Genomic DNA, 19,335 nt, shown 5'->3' with positions numbered 1-19,335 from the left:
CTAGCTTGAACTTAGGGTAGGATTGAAAAGTATGTGCTGGCTGGCCCTTTGTGACTAGCATTTGTTTCTCAGGAAGGCTGGTGCCAGGGAGGAAGATGGCCAGAGGAGGGACCATGGCAGAAGGGAAGGCTGCTGCTGAAGCCCCAGCAGGTGACAAGAAACACCTGATGAAAGCAGAGTTCCTGAGGCCAGGCAGCAAGAGCAATGCTCTTAAGGAAGGATTGCCACCCCACTTGGCCTTTGTCCCCTTCCTTTATTGATCCAAGCTCCTAGAATTGGCTCATACTCTGGTCTTTCAGAGATAAAAGCAGGGGTGCTTAGGTGGCTGTTCGTTAAGCGTCTGGCTCTTGATTTCAGCTCAGGTCATATCTCATTGTTTGCAAGTTTGAGCCCCAAGCTGGGCTCTGCGCTGACATACTTGTGCTCTTGTGCTCTCTCAAAATAAATAAACTTAAAAAAAAAGGAAGTAAAAACAACTGTAACTTATTTCAAACAGAGGAAGATTTTTTGTCTTCTTAAACATATGCATTTAACATTTTTTTTAATCTTTGAGAAAGAGAGAGACAAGCAGAGTGCAAGCAGGGGAGGGGCAGAGAGAGAGGGAGACACAGAATCTGAAGCAGGCTCCAGGCTCTGAGCTGTCAGCAGAGAGCCTGACACAGGGCTCGAACTCACCAACTGCGAGATCGTGACCTGAGCTGAAGTCAGATGCTTAACTGACTGAGACACCCAGACACCCCACCCCTTTGACATTCTAAAAGCATTTAAAAACAAAGCAGAGGATAGCAAAGAATTAAAGAGATTTCTGCATGGTGAATGACTAGAGAATTCTGAAGGTCAACTTGATAGAATCAGAGATATTTTATACAATGTCACCAATGCCAGAACGAGAGAAAGGGTTAATCGTATTGTGGAGGTGTTGGAGTGTGGAGAATGTCACGGATTTTAAAAAACTAATTTTGTCACCCCTATCTGAATGGAGGAGGGAAGGAGTCCAATTTTATTGGTTTCTGGGCCTTCCTACACCTCTCCAAGGTCTCACAGGATCTGGAAACGATCTCACAGGCCTCTAGGATGAGAGGTGAGGCTTTCTTGTCCCATACAGCATGGGCACCGTGGCTCACCTGAGCATGCTTCTTCGCTTCTGTTCTGTGTCTGGCAAGAGGCCTGTGCTTCTTCTCCCCTCTTCTCTTTGGTCTTCCTTCAAACTGAAATCTGCCCACTGCCAGAAAAAATAGTCATGATTGCTATGAGCAGAAGCTGCCTGGTTTACTCTATTAATCACATGAGCAACCTTTTCACTATCTTTGAAGTTCTCATCATTAGTGAGGAAGCAGTCAATAGACAATAATTTTCCCTTTTCCTGATTCAGAGTGGGGAAAAGAAAAAGGAGATTAAATTCTTGTCCCTGTTCATTATACAGCTAAAGAGCTATGTCAGCTCTGTCTTTTTCTACCTATTAGAGACCAGAAGGACTTGAAAGGGTTGTATAGTCCAACAGAGATCATCTTAAAACCTCCCGTGCCTCCTGCAATATCCTCTTTGTTTAGCATCCTTTCCTTACCCTTCCTGTCACGTTGAATTTATAATCTAAGTTTACAATTTATTCAGCACATGTTTATTGGGTTTCTTTTATGTGTGTAGCCCTGTGCTGAGTACGCTATTTTCTCCTCAATTTCTGATAGAGAAATGCCAGTAAAGGCCTGCATTCAGATGCCTCTGGGTGTGGAAGAGTCTTTTGCCTAGAATATTCCAACTGCCAACTTTAATAAATGCCCTGTTTATTGACGAGTCCAAATGGGATCATTTAGACCTGAAACTAATAGTTTGGGAACCTAACGTCCCTCTCTCTAACTCTCTCTTTCTCTCTCAAAATAAATAAATAGCTTATTGGAAAAAAAAAAAAAAAAGGAAGAAGAAGTAAAAACAGCAGTAACATGTTACAAACAGAGGAAGGTCTTTTTTCTTCTTTAAACTACCCAGGGTTTTTTCTCCTCTCCCAACTGAATTCATTGAACAAATACTTGCAAAATATCTACTTAGTGCTATGCTAATACATTCTGGAGAAAATGTCATCATTAGCTTAATCAATAATACATTCTGCTCTTAAAGCAGAGATTTAGGGGCACCTGAGTGGCTCAGTCGGTTAAGCATCCAACTCTTGATTTCAGCTCAGGTCATGATGACATGCTTCATGAGATTGAGCCCCCCATCAGGCTCGGCGCCAACAGCCCCGAGTCTCCTTGGGATTCTCTCTCTCCCTCTCTCTCTGCCCCTTCCCTGCCCATGCTCTCTCTCAAAGTAAATAAACTTTCAATAGCTATAAAAATAGAACAAATTTAAAATTAATAAACAATTAAAAGAATTTAAAACACTAGGGTTTTTTTGATGGGCTCTTTTTTTTCTTTTCTTTTAATTTTTTTTTTTTAATTTACATCCAAATTAGTTAACATATAGTGCAACAATGATTTCAGGAGTAGATTCCTTAGTGACCCTTACCCATTTAGCCCATCCCCCCTCCCACAACCCCTCCAGCAACCCTCAATTTGTTCTCCATATTTATGAGTCTCTATGTTTTGTCCCCCTCCCTGTTTTTATATTATTTTTATTTCCCTTCCCTTATGTTCATCTGTTTTGTCTCCTAAAGTCCTCATATGAGTGAAGTCATATGACATTTGTCTTTCTCTGCCTAATTTCACTTAGCATAATACCCTCCAGTTCCATCCACGTAGTTGCAAATGGCAAGATTTCATTCTTTTTGGTTGCTGAGTAATACCCCATTGTATATATATACCACATCTTCTTTATCCATTCATCCATCGATGGACGTTTGGGCTCTTTCCATACTTTGGCTATTGTTGATAGTGCTGCTATAAACATGGGGGTGCATGTGTCCCTTCGAAACAGCACACCTGTATCCCTTGGATAAATGCCTACTAGTGCAATTGCTGGGTCCTAGGGGAGTTCTATTTTTAGTTCTTTGAGGAAACTCCATACTGTTTTCCAGAGTGGCTGCACCAGCTTGCATTCCCACCAACAACGCAAAAGAGATCCTCTTTCTCCGCATCCTTGAAAGAAATCGAAGACACAAAAAAATGGAAAAAGATTCCATGCTCCTGGGTAGGAAGAACAAATATTGTTAAAATGTTGATACTATCCAAAACAATCTACATATTCAATGCAATCCCTATCAAAGTAACACCAGCATTCTTCACAGAGCTAGAACAAATAATCCTAAAATTTGTATGGAACCAAAAGACCCCGGCTAGCCAAAGCAATCTTGAAAAAGAAAACCAAAGCAGGAGACCTCACAATCCCAGACTTCAAGCTATACTACAAAGCTGTAATCATCAAGACAGTATGGCACTGGCACAAGGACAGACACTCAGATCAATGGAACAGAATAGAGAACCCAGAAATGGACCCACAAACGTATGGCCAACTAATCTTGGACAAAGCAGGAAAGAATATCCAATGGAATAAAGACAGTCTCTTCAGCAAGTGGTGCTGGGAAAACTGGACAGCGACATGCAGAAGAATGAACTTGGACCACTTTCTTACACCATACACAAAAATAAACTCAAAATGGATGAAAGACCTCAATGTAAGACAGGAAACCATCAAAATCCTCGAGGAGAAAGCAGGCAAAAACCTCTTTGATCTTGGCCGCAGCAACTTCTTACTCAATGCATCTCTGGAGGCAAGGGAAACAAAAGCAAAAATGAACTACTGGGACCTCATCAAAATAAAAATCTTCTGCACAGCGAAGGAAACAATCAGCAAAACTAAAAGGCAACCGACAGAATGGGAGAAGATATTTGCAAACGACATATCAGATAAAGGGTTAGTATCCAAAATCTATAAAGAACTTATCAAACTCAACACCCAAAAGCAAATAATCCAGTGAAGAAATGGGTGAAAGACATGAATAGACACTTCTCCAAGGAAGACATCCAGATAGCCAACTGACACATGAAAACATGCTCAACTTCACTCATCATCAGGGAAATACAAATCAAAACCACAATGAGATACCACCTTATGCCTGTCAGAATGGCTAACATTAACAACTCAGGCAACAACAGATGTTGGCAAGGATGCGGAGAAAGAGGATCTCTTTTGCGTTGTTGGTGGGAATGCAAGCTGGTGCAGCCACTCTGGAAAACAGTATGGAGTTTCCTCAAAGAACTAAAAATAGAACTCCCCTAGGACCCAGCAATTGCACTAGTAGGCATTTATCCAAGGGATACAGGTGTGCTGTTTCGAAGGGACACATGCACCCCCATGTTTATAGCAGCACTATCAACAATAGCCAAAGTATGGAAAGAGCCCAAACGTCCATCGATGGATGAATGGATAAAGAAGATGTGGTATATATATACAATGGGGTATTACTCAGCAACCAAAAAGAATGAAATCTTGCCATTTGCAACTACGTGGATGGAACTGGAGGGTATTATGCTAAGTGAAATTAGGCAGAGAAAGACAAATGTCATATGACTTCACTCATATGAGGACTTTAGGAGACAAAACAGATGAACATAAGGGAAGGGAAATAAAAAATAATATAAAAACAGGGAGGGGGACAAAACATAGAGACTCATAAATATGGAGAACAAACAGAGGGTTACTGGAAGGGTTGTGGAAGGAAAGATGGGCTAAATGGGTAAGGGTCACTAAGGAATCTACTCCTGAAATCATCGTTGCACTATATGCTAACTAATTTGGATGTAAATTTAAAAAAATAAAAAATAAAATTTAAAACAAAATAGTGCAAAATATACTTTCAAATAAAATTTAAAGAAAGAAAAAAGAAAAAAAAAAAGACCTGAGCTGAGATCAGGAGTTGGACACTTGGGGCTCCTAGATGGCTAAAGCTGTTAATTAAGCCAGTGACTCTTGATTTTGGTTCGGGTCATGATGTCATGGTCATGAGATCGAGCACCTCCATGGACTCTGAGCTGGGTGTGCCGCCTGCCCGAGATTCTCTCTCTCCCTCTACCTCTCCCCTCCCTAGCTCGCACTTGTCTGCATGTGCACACATACTCTCTTTCTCTCTCACACACAAACAAAAAAGAGCCAGATGCTTAACTGACTGAGCCACCCAAGGTGTCCCTCCACCCCTTGGAGATCTTAAAGTCTCCTCAAACACAACATGTCCCAAATGGAACTCATGATCTTTGTCCCTCTATGCCAATGTTCGACATCTCAGTGAATGGCCCTGTCATCCATTCAGCTATACAATCCTGATTGTTCTTGAAATTCTCTTCCCCTGAGTTCTGCCTTCCATAGTATTCAGGACATTGCCAGTACCTTCTAAAATATCTCTCAGATCCAGCCACATCTCTATATCTGTGATGCCATCCTAATCCAATTTAACATCTTCCTGCCTGGATTACTGCAATAGGCACCCAACTGTTCTCTCACATCCCTCTTTTCTAGCTCTATCTGCCCTCACTGCAAGCAGAAAAATCTTTTAAAACTGCAAATCTGAGCAAGCTGTTTGGATACTTAAAACCCTTCAATCAGCATTGCTTGTGGCAGAAAGATCGTGATCTGACTACCTCTCCAACCCCATCTCACAGCACAGTCCCCCCTCTCCTTCTGGCATTGTAATTTATCTTCAGTTGCTCCGATGTGCCATGTTGCTTTCAGCCAGAGTCTTGTTTGAAGCTCTAGTCCTTCTGTCCTTGCTAGGTTGCCTAGGTAACTCCTACTCACCTACTAGATGTAAGGTCACTTCTTCACAGAGGCCTTCCCTGACCCCTGAAACTGAATCATATCCCCCTCTGCTACAGTCTCACAGCACCCAGTTTCTCTTCATAGGTATTATCATCATTCGTATTTATGCATTTTATTGTTTAATGATTTGATTAATCTGTCTTGCCCTCTAATGTATTAGTTTAATAAAGGCAGAGCCAATATTTATTATTCTTACCATTTGATCCTCAAAGCCTATTTGAACAGATGGTGACCACACTCATCGTGGTAAGCTTTTCATAATGTAATTGTCAAATCACTATGTGATACACCTGCAACTAATATAATGTATGTCAACTATACCTTAATTAAAAATTTTTTAAATACATAAGGTCATTACATTAAAAAAAAGGCCTATTAGAGTGCCTGGCACATAGTAGGCACTCAATAAGTTTGTTGAATTGGGGCACCTGAGAGGCTCAGCCAGTTAAGCATCCAACTTTGGCTCAGGTCGTGATCTCACAGTTCATGGGTTTGAGGCCCGTGTCGGGCTCTGTGCTGACAGCTTAGAGCCTGGAGCCTGTTTCAGATTCTGTGTCTCCCTCTCTCTCTGCCCCTCCCCTGCTTGTGCTGTGTCTCTTTCTCTCTCTCTCAAAATAAATAAACATTAAAATTTTTTTTTAAGTTTGTTGAATTAATTAACAAAGGAATGAATAAATGAAGGTCATTAGTGACTTGCCCAGGATCGATATAGCAAGACAGACCATGGCCAGGTATTCTAAATTTCAGTCCATGTTACTAGCCTTCTCACAAAGACCTTGTCCTCAATTTTTCTGAATTATTGCAACCAAAGCAACTTCACAACTCATGTCCAATTTCTCGACCCTACCATTTTCTAAGGATGGAATTTATGCAGCAAGGAGATGCGATATGTATAGCAATTTTTTTCCAAGAAATACATGCTATCTTTTTGCTCTGTTTCGAAGGGTTTTTTTTTTATGATAAACCATGCCGCTATTTAAAACGTGTAAAGCTTTTTGAGATTCTCAGAAGAAATATAAGGCATAGATCACAAAGAACAGTTTTATCTCTTGCAATAGGATTTCCTGTTCAAAAAATGATGTTAATTTGAAAAGCTGATACCTCCAAAAGAGCATTCTATTAGGTGGGTAATCATCATCATATTGCCAGCTGCTGTGTATACCCTTCTCTTAAGAATGAAAAAGTAAAAATCCACTTTGTTGTGTACAAGTGCCTTGCGTGTTTTATAAAATCCACATAAAATGGTCAGTGGTTGGAGGAGAGGCTCCTGTATTTATAAGACAAATAAGTTCACTGTCACCCCTGAAGAAACTTGAAGATATGATTCTCAGGGGAGTTTGGTGCCTTGGATGAAAATGGAATCATTATTTTTCAACTTCCCCTGCTCACGTCATTGACTCCCACCTGCAGCCGGTCCATTGGTTATAAGTAGCCATAAATGGCCTTGCAGATTGTAAGCAGGGTAGCCAACCAGGACCAGCAAAGCCAAACTCCTGGTAAGCTTTATTAGCCCTTTCTGTGTATTTCATTTCCATTTCACATTTTGGAGTCAGAGACAATCCATACTTATGCTGATGTGGTGTGAGTCTGTCTCAGATGTGTATATAAGGTGCATTTCTCAGTTTTTGGTATATCTTTTCTTTTTTCTCCTCCTCCTCCTCCTCCTCCTCCTCCTCCTCCTCCTCCTCCTCCTCCTCCTCCTCCTTTGTTTATTGAGACTGCTATCTTAATACATATGTATGCTTTTTTTTTTTTTAAGACTTGCACTTTCTTTGGAGACAACAAAGTGCATTTTTTTCGAAGATGAAAAAGCATACTCAGACTTTCTGGGTTGTATTCATAATTGGTTTGCTCATCACTGTATAATGTTATCATCATAGACTCCTTTAAGCTAATAAACTGGATTTGGGGGTCTTCATTTGCAAATAAACATGGGGAAAAAGAGGGCTGCAAAATTCAGGTGCACCAATATACTATTTTTTCCTCCCTGTCTCTCTTTAAAAATGTTTCCTCTTTCTCTTTTTACTTTTGCCCTCCCTTCTCTCCTCCTCCCTCTTCCTTCACCTTCCTCCTACCCCTCCAACTCCTCCTTCTTCTTTTCTTTCCCTCTTTTCTCTCAGACCATTGATATCTCCCGATCCTGCCTTCCACTCAGCTTCGTTCCACCATGCCCAAAGCACTCCTGCTGCTGTGTGTTGTCCTGGTGCTACTTGGGCTTGTGCCTGGAGACACAGTGAGAAACGGAGAGAAATGGAAGCCGCTCAACAATCCCCGGAACAGAGAGCTGGTAAGAGCATACCCTGGGGCATGCTGGGCTGCAGGGTGAAATTGGCACCTCTCTGGATTTATGCACACTGCACTCTGTTGGAGCACGGTGGTGAGGAGGCTACCAAGTGCCAAGGCAATTCCTGCCGAGAAATCTGGTCAAGGGCTTTGCTAGCCTAGTAGCTGGTATCCTATTGTTCTTCTGCCCAATTTATATCTGTCCTGTAAGGAGAAGCAAATTTATATATAGAAATGATTTTATGTACACACGACACCTTACATTTGTAAATGATCGTACATACACATTGACTTTATAGCCTGTATTTCTCACACATATACAAAATCAAGAGTATCGTGGGGAATTGATTTTTGCATAGCTCAGACTGAACTGATAATAAAATCAATTCTCATATGACCAACAATGCAAAGCTCAATTACAAAAACTGAAAGTTGACCTGCATTCTTTTCAATTTACCAAGCATTCTTTTCTTTATTTTTTTTTTAAGATTTATTTTTAAGTAATCTCTACACCCATTGTGGGGCTCAATACCACATCCCTGAGACCAAGAGTTGCACGCTCTACCAACTGAGTCAGCCAGGTGCTCCCCAAGCATTATTTTCAAGATAAATCTATCTAGGAAATATAATTCAAAACATCAGTGAAAATTCTCTTTTGAAAATATGCCAAAACAATAAACATGCTGGCATTACTATTTCAAAAACTAGTTTCCCTAAAGAAAATGATGTGAAATATGACAGTATAGGGTTAAAACAACCAAGCAGCCCTTTGCAAGCTTCTATGTATCCATTTTATAAAGGAAAGCTTTTTGAAAAACGCATGCCTGAAAGAATTGGTGCAGAAGACAATGGCCAGGATCTCACCTTCAGAGAGGAGGCCCAGAGCTTGACCACTGTAAAGTTCCATTTAATCTCCGACCTAAGTGGTTCAGAGATGGTTTACAAAGGACCCTCTGACCGTGATGCTATTAAATAATTGATGTTCCTCTCTCAATCTCCACCAAGAATGTTGAATTATCTTGTTTAGGGTTGAAATGTCAAAAACAAGGCAGGGTAGGGGCACCTGGGTGGCTCAGTCAGTTGAGCGTCCAACTTCAGCTCAGGTCATGATCTCACACTCCGTGAGTTCGAGCCCCGCGTCGCGCTCTGTGCTGACAGCTCAGGGACTGGAGCCTGCTTCGGATTCTGTGTCTCCCTCTCTCTCTGCCCCTCCCCTGCTCATGCTCTGTCTCTGTCTCAAAAATACATAGAAACATTTAAAAAAATTAAAAAAAAAACAAAAACAAAAACAAGGCAGGGTAAAGGACAGTGGAGGGGAAGTAGGAGAAGTAGCCAAAGTTTGTACTTGTATTTCTGGATTTTCTACCTCCTGCCTCCTAGATTAGCCCTAAAGTCAATTCACGGAGGAAAAAAGAGGGGGAAAATATCCATCTCTGAGTATTTTTTATATTTAATTTACATACCGCATTGAACACTTTCTTTCTCTCTTCAGTTTTTCAGAACCCTTCAGGCATATCTTAAGGGAAGAGGTCTTGATCTTGGGAGATTTCCGAACACTTTCTCCATGAATGAGAATCCCAGACCCCTCTCTTTCCAATCAGAACTTCTTGCTTCTGCATTTGCAGATTATGAAGAGCAGAAAAACTCCTTTCCTAATTACGTCAAAGGCTGAATGTTTCCTCTGAACACAGGTAAGTTATCCCTTTATTCCCAGGATCTGTCCAATTATAACAACTCAGTCATGAAGAGATTTTGAAAGTATTTATTTGAAAAAATGATTTTATTTCCTCATAGAAATATGTGCTCAGTTCTGATGATACTCATCACCGTTAATATTTGGATTTGGTTCATGTATTTTGCTGTCTGGTTTTAAAAAGAAATGAAAGTTTATAATTTTATAAGCATAGTTTTCTGGGAAGAGATATATTAAAATAGAATGATCACTCTTTTTTTTTTAATTTAAAGTAGTCTGTATGCCCAACATGGGGTTTAACTCACAACTCCGAGGTTAAAAGTCACCTGCTGTATGAACTGAACCTTCCAGGTGCCCCTAGAATTATCACTCTTAATAGGATTAGTAAATATAGTGGAATATCACACACTTTTACCTATGTTTTTTGAATACCAGGTCATATAGCTAGTTATGTGGAAATCATATACAAAGAAATAAGGTGGGGCATCTGGGTGTCTCAGTTGGTTAAAAACATCTAACTCTTGATTTCGGCTCAGGTCTTGATCTCACAGTTCATGAGATCGAGCCTGGATTCAAGCTCTGAGCTGTCTGCTTAGATTTTCTCTCTCTCCCTCTCTCTCTCTGCCCCTCCCCTACCCTCTCAAAATAAATAAATAAACTTTAAAAATGTCAAATTGTGCAGTTGGATTTAATAGAAAAGTTTAAAAAAATTGTCTTCTTGGAAAAAAGTAATAAACATATATTTGAGTTTGAACTTCCTCACCTAAAGAAAAAAAAAAGTAAAATATTGTAAAGATGGCACTTTCCTCATGGAAAAAAATTAGAAATTTATTTATGTTTAAAATTTGTGTTTTATTATTCCTTTTTTTTTTTTTTTTTTGAGAGAGAGAGAGTGAGAGAGAGAGCACACATGCGCAAGCAAGCAGGAAAGGAGAAGAGAGAGAGAGAGAGTGAGAGAGAGAGGACCTCAAGCAGGCTCACGCCCAGTGTGGAGCATGACAGTGAGATCATGAGCTGAGCCGAAATCAAGAGTTGGTCACTTAACCAACTGAGCCCCCCAGGTGCCCCTATTCTTATTACTTGAGCATTCCTATCAAATAAATATTTACCATTTAGGAAAAAGAAACAACAAACAGGTATGGTGTACTCCAAGAAAACACAATGTGATTCTAGTCTATTAACTTTTTGTTTGGCTAAATAATAAAGGGAACTGAATCATGATTAAAATCCACTCCCATTCTTCCAATGGGTAGGGATGAAATTGTGAGGAACATACATACTATTGCTGTACTTTATTGTGTATGGGAAAGCATTTTGATTATTAGTTCCTTTAAATGTGATGATTTTTTAAAATAATGATTGTTATTCTAAATGGAAGATGCAATTTACTATGTGGCATATGTGCTTGAAAGCTCTTACAATGAGAAAATGAAATAGAATGAACGGGAAGACATTATGGAAGGGTTACCTTGACTAATATTCACTCTTGGGCCCTAGGCTATTAAACACTAAAGTAAAGAATAGTTATTAATATCACAGTATCTGCTTTAGTATGAGACAGAATTGCATGCAATCTGGTTGTGAGCCTTAGTTTCTTCATTTATAAATTGCAGACACTGATCTCTAACTCACAGATACTATAGAGAAAATATCAAATAAATAGTGTCATGTGAGCATGGACTGAGGTAATGTTTAAGGGCAGGAAACGGAGAAAACACCAAGTTGGTAGTATTGTAATGTGATGGGAGTTTTTCAACTTTGTGAGAGAAGTTAAGCTTCTATTAGGAGAATATTTCCATTTTTTTTTAACGTTTATTTATTTTTGAGACAGAGAGAGACAGAGCATGAACGGGTGAGGGTCAGAGAGAGGGAGACACAGAATCTGAAACAGGCTCCAGGCTCTGAGCTGTCAGCACAGAGCCCGACGCGGGGCTTGAACCCACGGACCGTGAGATCATGACCTGAGCGACCTGAGCCGAAGTCGGCCTCTCAACTGACTGAGCCAGCCAGGCGCCCCAGGAGAATATTTCATAATTACATGCGCTCCTTTCCTAACATCTCTGATTAGAAAAGAAAAACAAAAAGAGTCTTTGTTGAAATATGTTGCTCTTTGGGTCATTGTGTTGCTTGAAGAGTCTTCACTTTCTATTTCATGATAACATTTTCTTGTTCTTTCAGGTGTCTGGCTATTTTAAAACTACAGATCAAGCTTCTCATCAGAAAAATTCAATCATGGTCATGGCTAAACCTTTTCCCCCTCCACTTTTGTCAATTTATCATGGTTTTATTCTACATTTCCAGATTTACATATAAATGGGTCGAGCTTTGGGACATATGTGACTTATGTGCATATTTTAGGAGTCTTTTTTCCATTCTATAAACCATAAACATCAATGTAGAGCACTGGACATATTTCTAAGAGTTACAAAAATACTGTAGAGTCCAAAGAGATGATGATTCAAATTACCTTTCCTTTAAGCTTGTCTTTCAAGCTTGTGTGCTTATTACCTTTTATCAATAAACATTAAAAAAAAAATTTTTTTAATGTTTATTTATTTTTGAAGGAGAGAGATACAGAGTATGAGCGAGGGAGGGGAGGAGAGAGAGAGACACAGAACAATGATACAGGAAAAGCAGCTATTCCAAATGAAAATATGAGAGTCAGAATATTTCAGCCTAAGCTGGTGGAGAGAGGAGAATGTCAGTTGGTTGTAAAAAAAGGGACCTGTTTCTACTCCAGGCTCCAGGCTCTGAGCTGTCAGTATGGAGCGCGACTCGGGGCTCGAACTCACGGACCCCACAGACCATGAGACTATGACCTGAACCAAAGTCAGACCTTTAACCGACTGAGCCACCCAGGTGCCCCTATCAATAAACATTTTTTACTGGAAAGGGACTCTGCTCATTTTTAGTATCGTTCATTATATATAATAGAGATTTGGGCTTAAAATTGCTCTTTTTCCTGAAAAGAAGCTGCATTCCCACATTCAGCATATGCCACTGAAAGACCTCACAATGTTTGTTTCACACCAAGGGAGAGGAAGTGATAAATATCCACAGTTAAGTTGAAATGGAAAGCAAAGGCACTGGGGATTCTAGGAGTTGCTAGAGTCTTTAGGAGATGTTCCCTGCCATCGTTCAGAGGTGGACACTGTGTTACACCAAATATCCCAGCTGCACTCGGCTCTGGTTCTTCTGCACACACAGCTTCTTAAGAAGGGCGAGTGGAAACAGGTGGAGTAGAAACAGGTCCTTTTTTTACAACCAACTGACCTTCTCCTCTCTCCACCAGCTCAGGTTGAAATATTCTGACTCTCATATTTTCATTTGGGATAGCTGCTTTTCCTGTATCATTATGGAGAGCCACATCATTTTCTCTGGGATTCTTGAAAAACGAACATTATACTAGAATGCAAAAACATTGGCATCCTAGGAACATTAGCCTGTACCTTTCATGATAGTCTTCTGTGGCTTTCTTGTGGATGATTGATACTGAATATCAATAATAAAATACTTATGGAAAAATAGATTTCTTCATCTGGTTTAATTTGTCCTGTTTTAACTAGTAATGTGTGTGTGTGTGTGTGTGTGTGTGTGTGTGTGTGTGTGTGTCTTTTCTCTGGAGGGTTGTGAGGTCTTTGGGAGCAGAGATCATATCTAAGTGATTTTTATTTCTCCAGCACCTAGCACAATGCTCTACATGTAGCGAGTGTTTAATATGTGTCGAACTGAAGGTGTGCTATTGTGCTATTATATGGTAATAGAAGCTGCTTCTAGTTTATATCAAGATTATGGGTTTTTTTTTAGCATTTAAACTTTTTAAAGTTTATTTCTTTATTTTGAGAGAGAGAGAATGTGAGCAGAGGAGGGGCAGAGAGAGAGTGTGAGAGAGAATCCCAAGCAAGTTCTGTGCTGTCAGAGCAGAACCCAATGCGGGGCTTGATCTCACGAACCATGAGATTATGACCTGAGCCCAAAGCAAGAGTTGGGTGCTTAACTGACTGAGCCAGCCAGCTGCCCCTGTGTTTAACCATTTAAAAGATAGAACTAGGGGCACCTGGGTGGCTCAGTCAGTTAAGCATCTAACTCTTGATTTAGACTCAGGTCATGATCTCAGGGTGGTGAGAACAAGCCCTGTGTTGGGCTGCGCGCTAGGTTTGGAGCCTGCTGAAGGTTCTCTCTCTCTCCCTATACCTCTCCCACTGCCCCCCCCCCCCCATTCACATTCACTCTTTGTCTCACTCACTAAAAAAAATAAGTAAAAATAAAAGATATAAGTAATTACTGACAATGAGCTATTCCTCATAAAAAATATTCAAATAAAGGGTAGAGTAGTTAGGAGTGTTGTACCACCCTCTAGTTCCACTCAAGTAGCATTGACTGGTTTTCCTTTCCTTTTACCAGCCCTGTTCTGGGTGTCAGTACTGCCACAAAGGGAATTCTTATTAATTTCAGGGCCTTGAAAAGGAAGAGCATCCACACGGACTTTTAACTATGAGCCTGCAAAGTCTCAAGGCAGGAGCATGCATCCTTCTGCTGGAAAACTCACATTGGGAGATAGCTGTTGATGGATGGCCTACACTCCATACTGACTGGAGTTTCTTGGTGGTGATGCCATTGGGGAAGGACAAGTCTCCACTTGTATGACCATTTAGCACACCTGGTCCTCAGACATTGTATGTCAGTCATTTCCCCACCCCTACCCTATTATTTTGACAACCAAAACTTCCCTACACACATTTCTAAAAAGCCCACTTGGGAAGTGATTTTTTTCTTGGCTGAGAACCATTGCTAGGTAAACAGCAGAAATGTCATGTTTCTTCCAGTGAAATTCAATGCTTTGCAAGTGATCCAGGCTCCCCGGGGCCCATGGTAATTCTCTACATAGTCCTCTGACAGCCTTTCAACACTGACTCTGCTCCTCTTTGATGAGGCCCACATTCCCAGGCCATGACCTATTGTCCCCTATCCCAGAACTAGGGTAGTCAAGAACTGTTAAGAGGGGTGCCTGGGTGGCTCAGTCGGTTAAGCGTCCGACTTCGGCTCAGGTCATGACCTCACGGTCTGTGACTTCGAGCCCCGCATCGGGCTCTGTGCTGACAGCTCAGAGCCTGGAGCCTGCTTCAGATTCTGTGTCTCCCTCTCTCTCTGACCCTCCCCTGTTCATGCTCTGTCTCTCTGTCTCAAAAATAAACATTAAAAAAATTAAAAAAAAAAAAAAAAAGGACTGTTAAGAGTGTGACTTCTAAGTCACACTTACAAGTGTGACTTGTAAGCCGCACACTATCCTACTACAGTTTCACAGATTCTAATAGACACATGAGACCCCTGGGTCTGAGGCAGCATATTTTATTACTCATGGCACTGCAGGCAGCATGAGTTGTACATCCACATTGGTTCTCCTTATACCCGAAGTATCATGGGAGCCACATGGAGGTGAATCCAAGCACCTGCTGCACATGAGTGGGTTTGTGCTGAGGAACCCCAAACTTAGGATATCCCCACTTTTATATGGGGCTACTAGCAAACATGCCCAATCTTTGCCCCAGATGGAAGCATTATATCTATTGTACTGGCCAGAAAACAAATCTGTCCTCTATCACAGAGAAAGACAGTAGGTCTGTCTTTCAAGGTTGTTTGTTCTACAGACATCTTTGGAAATATAGCCCAGATTGAAAGTTGCCAAAAACTTTTGCAGAAAAGTGAGAGAACTATGGAAAAATTGTCTCCCCAAAAGGGTCACATCCCATTGTGGTTCGACCCCTTGAAAAGGAGAAAGGATGGAGTCATATCCTCCCTGTGTACTCTTAATTCTACTGTCATGGCACCCATTCAATGTTCTGCTTCCTTTAGACATTCCATTTTGATTCCTCAAAAATCAGTCAGAAAGTCTGAAAAGTTTCTTCTTGCTATTTTTATTACCGCTGTAACAATTTCACTTCTTCTCAAAGTAATGCAGATGCCTCTGACTCACCAGGGTACAAATCACTTTCAAGGAAGTGGATAAAAGAAAAACAGAAAGATTACAATTTTAAGATATATTGCTACAATGTGACCTGTAAAACAACTTTCATGTCAACAAGGTGTTCCATAGCAGTGTTAAAAACCAAATTCAAATTTTAAAGTAGATTTTAAAGATTTTATTGGATTTATTCAATGAACCATGAATTGGGCATCATCTAACAAATAGAAAGGAGCCCCAAAGAGCTGTACAAAATGAAAGACTTTGTAGCTAGAAGAAGGTGGGACAAGGAAGTCACCAAGCAGAGAGTGGATTGTTTGTGGCAAGGTCACTTCCCTTTAGGGGACAGCAGAGGTCTATCATGCAGTGAGGTCTATTACCTCACTAGCGCTGACCATGTAATTCCAGATTGACCACTCCTAAGAGAGGTTGAAACTGCAACTAAATTATATATTAAGTCTTGGTTCCTGATGTGGTTTTTAGCACAAGTGATTTTGGGTCTGTTGTCTCTTTAATAATGGCATAAAAACTATCCTTTTATCTCTTTCTCCTTGTTCCCTATTCTCCCCCAACATGAATGGATAGCTGCACAACTGTTATTCCATATTCCAGTCAGGTGATAGTGAAACAACCTAGTCTAAGCCATCTGGGTCTTAGTAGAGAATTCTCCTTATGAGGTACCATCTTTCTTGCCTTTGACTCCCTTCTTTTCCCCTAGGAGAGTTAGGACCAGAGTTTTGACTTCTTAGATGCAGTTCCCTGCTTGCCTGGAGAAGGCAGGGAGAATTTCCCTACAAGTGATTTTTGTTGAGTTCCTTAATCCAACCTTTCCTACTAGCCCCCATATTTTACACCCAGGTAGAGTCCCGAGGATCCTTCATTATGAGAAAGTGATGATTTCTAGCTGTGAGATTTTTTCCCCTCTTATCTAGAAGTCTTGGGGTCACAGCTGTCATTCTGACATTCTTCTGTTCTTATCCTCATCTAGATTGTAACAAAGAGGTACCAATGGCTAAGTGATAGGCTCCATGTAACCTATATCTAACCTTAGCTTTATATGGAGCTTCATTCTCTGTACCTAAACACTATTGCTCATTTCTAAGGTACTCTCAATTCCACCCAGTTTAATTCATAAACGTGTTTTAAGCACAGATTACTAGAATTCACAAAGATGCATTAGGTAGTACTATTCTCAAGATGTTGACAGACAGTGTGTCTAGAATAGGACAGCAGAGAAATATTTATAACACAAGGTAAAATATAAACCACGGGAGTGTTCAGCAAGTGAAGAATAGTTCCATTGAGGGGAGGCCATATGTCATATTAATTCCAATGCATGGGATTTGGGGTCAGATAGATCAGGGTTCACATCCTGGCTCTGCTACTTATTAGATATAGGACTTTGGCATTAATAATAGCAACATCCTCTGGTGCCTGGGTGGTCAGCTATTAAGCCCAGCTCTTGATCTCAGCTCAGGTAATGATCTCACAGTTTGTGGGATCAACCCCCCCCCCCCACCGCCCCCACCGGCAGCAGGGGGAGTCTGCTTGGAATTCTCTCTTCCTTTCTCTCTGCCACTCCCTCATCCCCACCCCGGCACAAGCACGAGTTTGCTCGCTCTCTCTCAAAATAGATAGATAGATAGATAGATAGATAAAAATAAAATGAAAGCAACATCCATTTTTAAGGGTTATTTTGAGCTATGTATGTAATATGCATAAGCCAGTACATGACCTATAGTAAATGGGCAAGAGTGTATGGTAACCACATCAAGCATTTGATTCTAAAAGTTTGACTGTTAAGAAAAGAAAACTTGGGTGGGAGTGATAGGTGGAACGTGAAGTTCCGATAAACTTACTTAAGGACTGAGGAGCCCTGAGGAAAGGGAGAGTTTGAGAATTTGTGGAAGACGGGAAAACTAATGGTGGAGGAGATGAGACTTAGAGCACAAATTGGGAGAGGACTTTAGCTTTCTGTGGCAGGAGAAAAATGGAAAATGAAACATGCACGTGGCAGTGCAGTTGGTTAAATCAAGAAAATAATGCACCAAAGAAAAGATCAAATTAATTTAAAGAACAAACATTCAGAAAATGAAGTGGATTAGGAGAATGAAGAATTGAGGGAAACGATCTAGATTAAGGAAAATGTCTTTAAAGCACTTTTTTTTTTTTTTTTTAACTCCCTAATCCTCTTAAACAATAAATTTGAGCCAGGGCAGCAGGCCAAGACCCGAGCGGCCGGCTCCGCCCCTCTCTCGCCTCGAAGGCTGCCGGACCATATGCGCCTGCGGAACCTGAGCGCAGCGGCTGCGGCGCAGGCCGGGCCCGTTTCTCAGGAGGACGCCGCGTCGCTTTTCTCGCGCCGGGGGGTTAGGTAAAATCTAGGAAGTCTCGCTTTTTCCGGTTCTCTGTCCTGGTTCTTGTTGCTGCGTATTCGCACCCCGAAGCAGGAATGTCGGGTTTCAGCCCAGAGCTCATCGACTACCTGGAAGGGAAGATCTCCTTTGAGGAGTTCGAAAGGCGGAGAGAAGAGAGAAAAACCCGCGAGAAGAAAGTGAGGCGATGGCCAGGCCAGGATGCCCCTCACTGTCGTGTCGCCCTAATGCAGCTAGATGTGGGGGACCCAGATGACCCCATTCGCTGTGATGGAGCGGGCCGGGACTTCCTAGCAGCTTCTTCCCCTTCTTACCCAAATGCGGGTTCTCACCTCTCATCCATGTGTTAATCTCCTCTTAAGAAATATCTCCCACCAAAAAGCTTGTCTTTGTGGTAACCTCTTCTCTGTCTCTCTTCCCTCCTCCCCCACCCCCCTCCTCCCCCACCCCGTCAGTGTTTCTGATTCTAGTAGTAGTTTTGCCACCGATTCTTTTTGTGTTCGGGTGAGCAACTCACCTCTCTTCTTTAGGCCTCAGTTTATTTTTAAACCGAGGGGTTCGAGCTCCCATTTCTGAGGAGTCTCCCAGTGGTGTGATGTAATCTTCCACAAGAAAGCGAGTTTTCTTTTCCGATAAAATCTTCATTCATATTTTTTGATACTTAGAATATCTGAACTTTACATATCCTCTCACTTATAAGAAGTCCGAGGGAAAACAAATATTGCACTCTTTGAAATTAATTGGTGGATTCGTTCCTAATTCATGCACCTAATAAAGACCCATCTCTTTTCATTTAAAAAGCTAGGATATAATGTGTAGATTCATGAAATAATCCAGATGTAGTAAATTATTTTTTACAAGTGACTGATTCAGACAGTCGTGAGGGATGAGACTATGAAATGCTTTGACAGTATTCAGACTTATGTAAAGCTCAAGTTTTATAGAAATAGAAAATGAGGCAAATGCCCTATTCCCATCTGGAGAGAACTAAATCTGCATTATTTTTTGGAATCATTAATTTTCAATCACAGAGTGTTCAGGAAAAAGGAAAGTTATCAGTTGAAGAAAATCCACATGACTCTGAAGTTCCATCATCATCAGGAATTGACTCCAGCAAATCGCAGGACAATGAGGTCAATGAAGGTATGTTAAAATCATTTGCTACTTGCATTAAATGTTACGACTACCTAATAATTTAATGAAAACATTGTTTTTTCATTGCAGTGGTATTCTGGATTATCTAGTTTGTCAGTAGCATAATTATAGTGCGTGGCATATAA

At 40.9% G+C, this 19,335-nt stretch overlaps 2 protein-coding genes across 5 annotated transcripts in view; both read left to right on the top strand.

Moving 5' to 3' along the window:
- Window positions 1–12,297, top strand: part of CC1H2orf66 (chromosome C1 C2orf66 homolog) — a 37,761-nt gene extending 25,464 nt beyond the window's left edge. The window contains exons 1-4 of one of the 3 annotated variants that reach the window (XM_042949558.1): window positions 6,396–7,351; window positions 7,898–8,029; window positions 9,518–9,716; window positions 11,897–12,297. In XM_042949558.1, the coding sequence (XP_042805492.1) occupies window positions 7,910–8,029; window positions 9,518–9,697 (300 nt within the window). In that variant the 5' untranslated portion in view covers window positions 6,396–7,351; window positions 7,898–7,909 and the 3' untranslated portion in view covers window positions 9,698–9,716; window positions 11,897–12,297. Of the gene's footprint in view, window positions 1–6,395; window positions 7,352–7,862; window positions 8,030–9,517; window positions 9,717–11,896 lie in introns of those variants that run through there. The other 2 variants (XM_042949556.1, XM_042949557.1) reach the window with 2 other exon arrangements.
- A 5,763-nt stretch (window positions 12,298–18,060) lies between these two features.
- GTF3C3 (general transcription factor IIIC subunit 3) overlaps window positions 18,061–19,335 on the top strand; it is a 41,488-nt gene continuing 40,213 nt past the window's right edge. For both annotated transcript variants that reach the window (XM_042949554.1, XM_042949553.1), the window contains exons 1-2: window positions 18,061–18,234; window positions 19,087–19,198. In XM_042949554.1, the coding sequence (XP_042805488.1) occupies window positions 18,133–18,234; window positions 19,087–19,198 (214 nt within the window). In that variant the 5' untranslated portion in view covers window positions 18,061–18,132. The remainder of the gene's footprint in view (window positions 18,235–19,086; window positions 19,199–19,335) is intronic.

The sequence above is a fragment of the Panthera leo genome, chromosome C1, assembly GCF_018350215.1.
Source record: "Panthera leo isolate Ple1 chromosome C1, P.leo_Ple1_pat1.1, whole genome shotgun sequence".
In the NCBI taxonomy this organism is placed as follows: Eukaryota; Metazoa; Chordata; class Mammalia; order Carnivora; family Felidae; genus Panthera; species Panthera leo.
The sequence above is the reverse complement of the archived record's forward strand: the minus strand, read 5'-3'. Positions and strand labels throughout refer to the sequence as shown.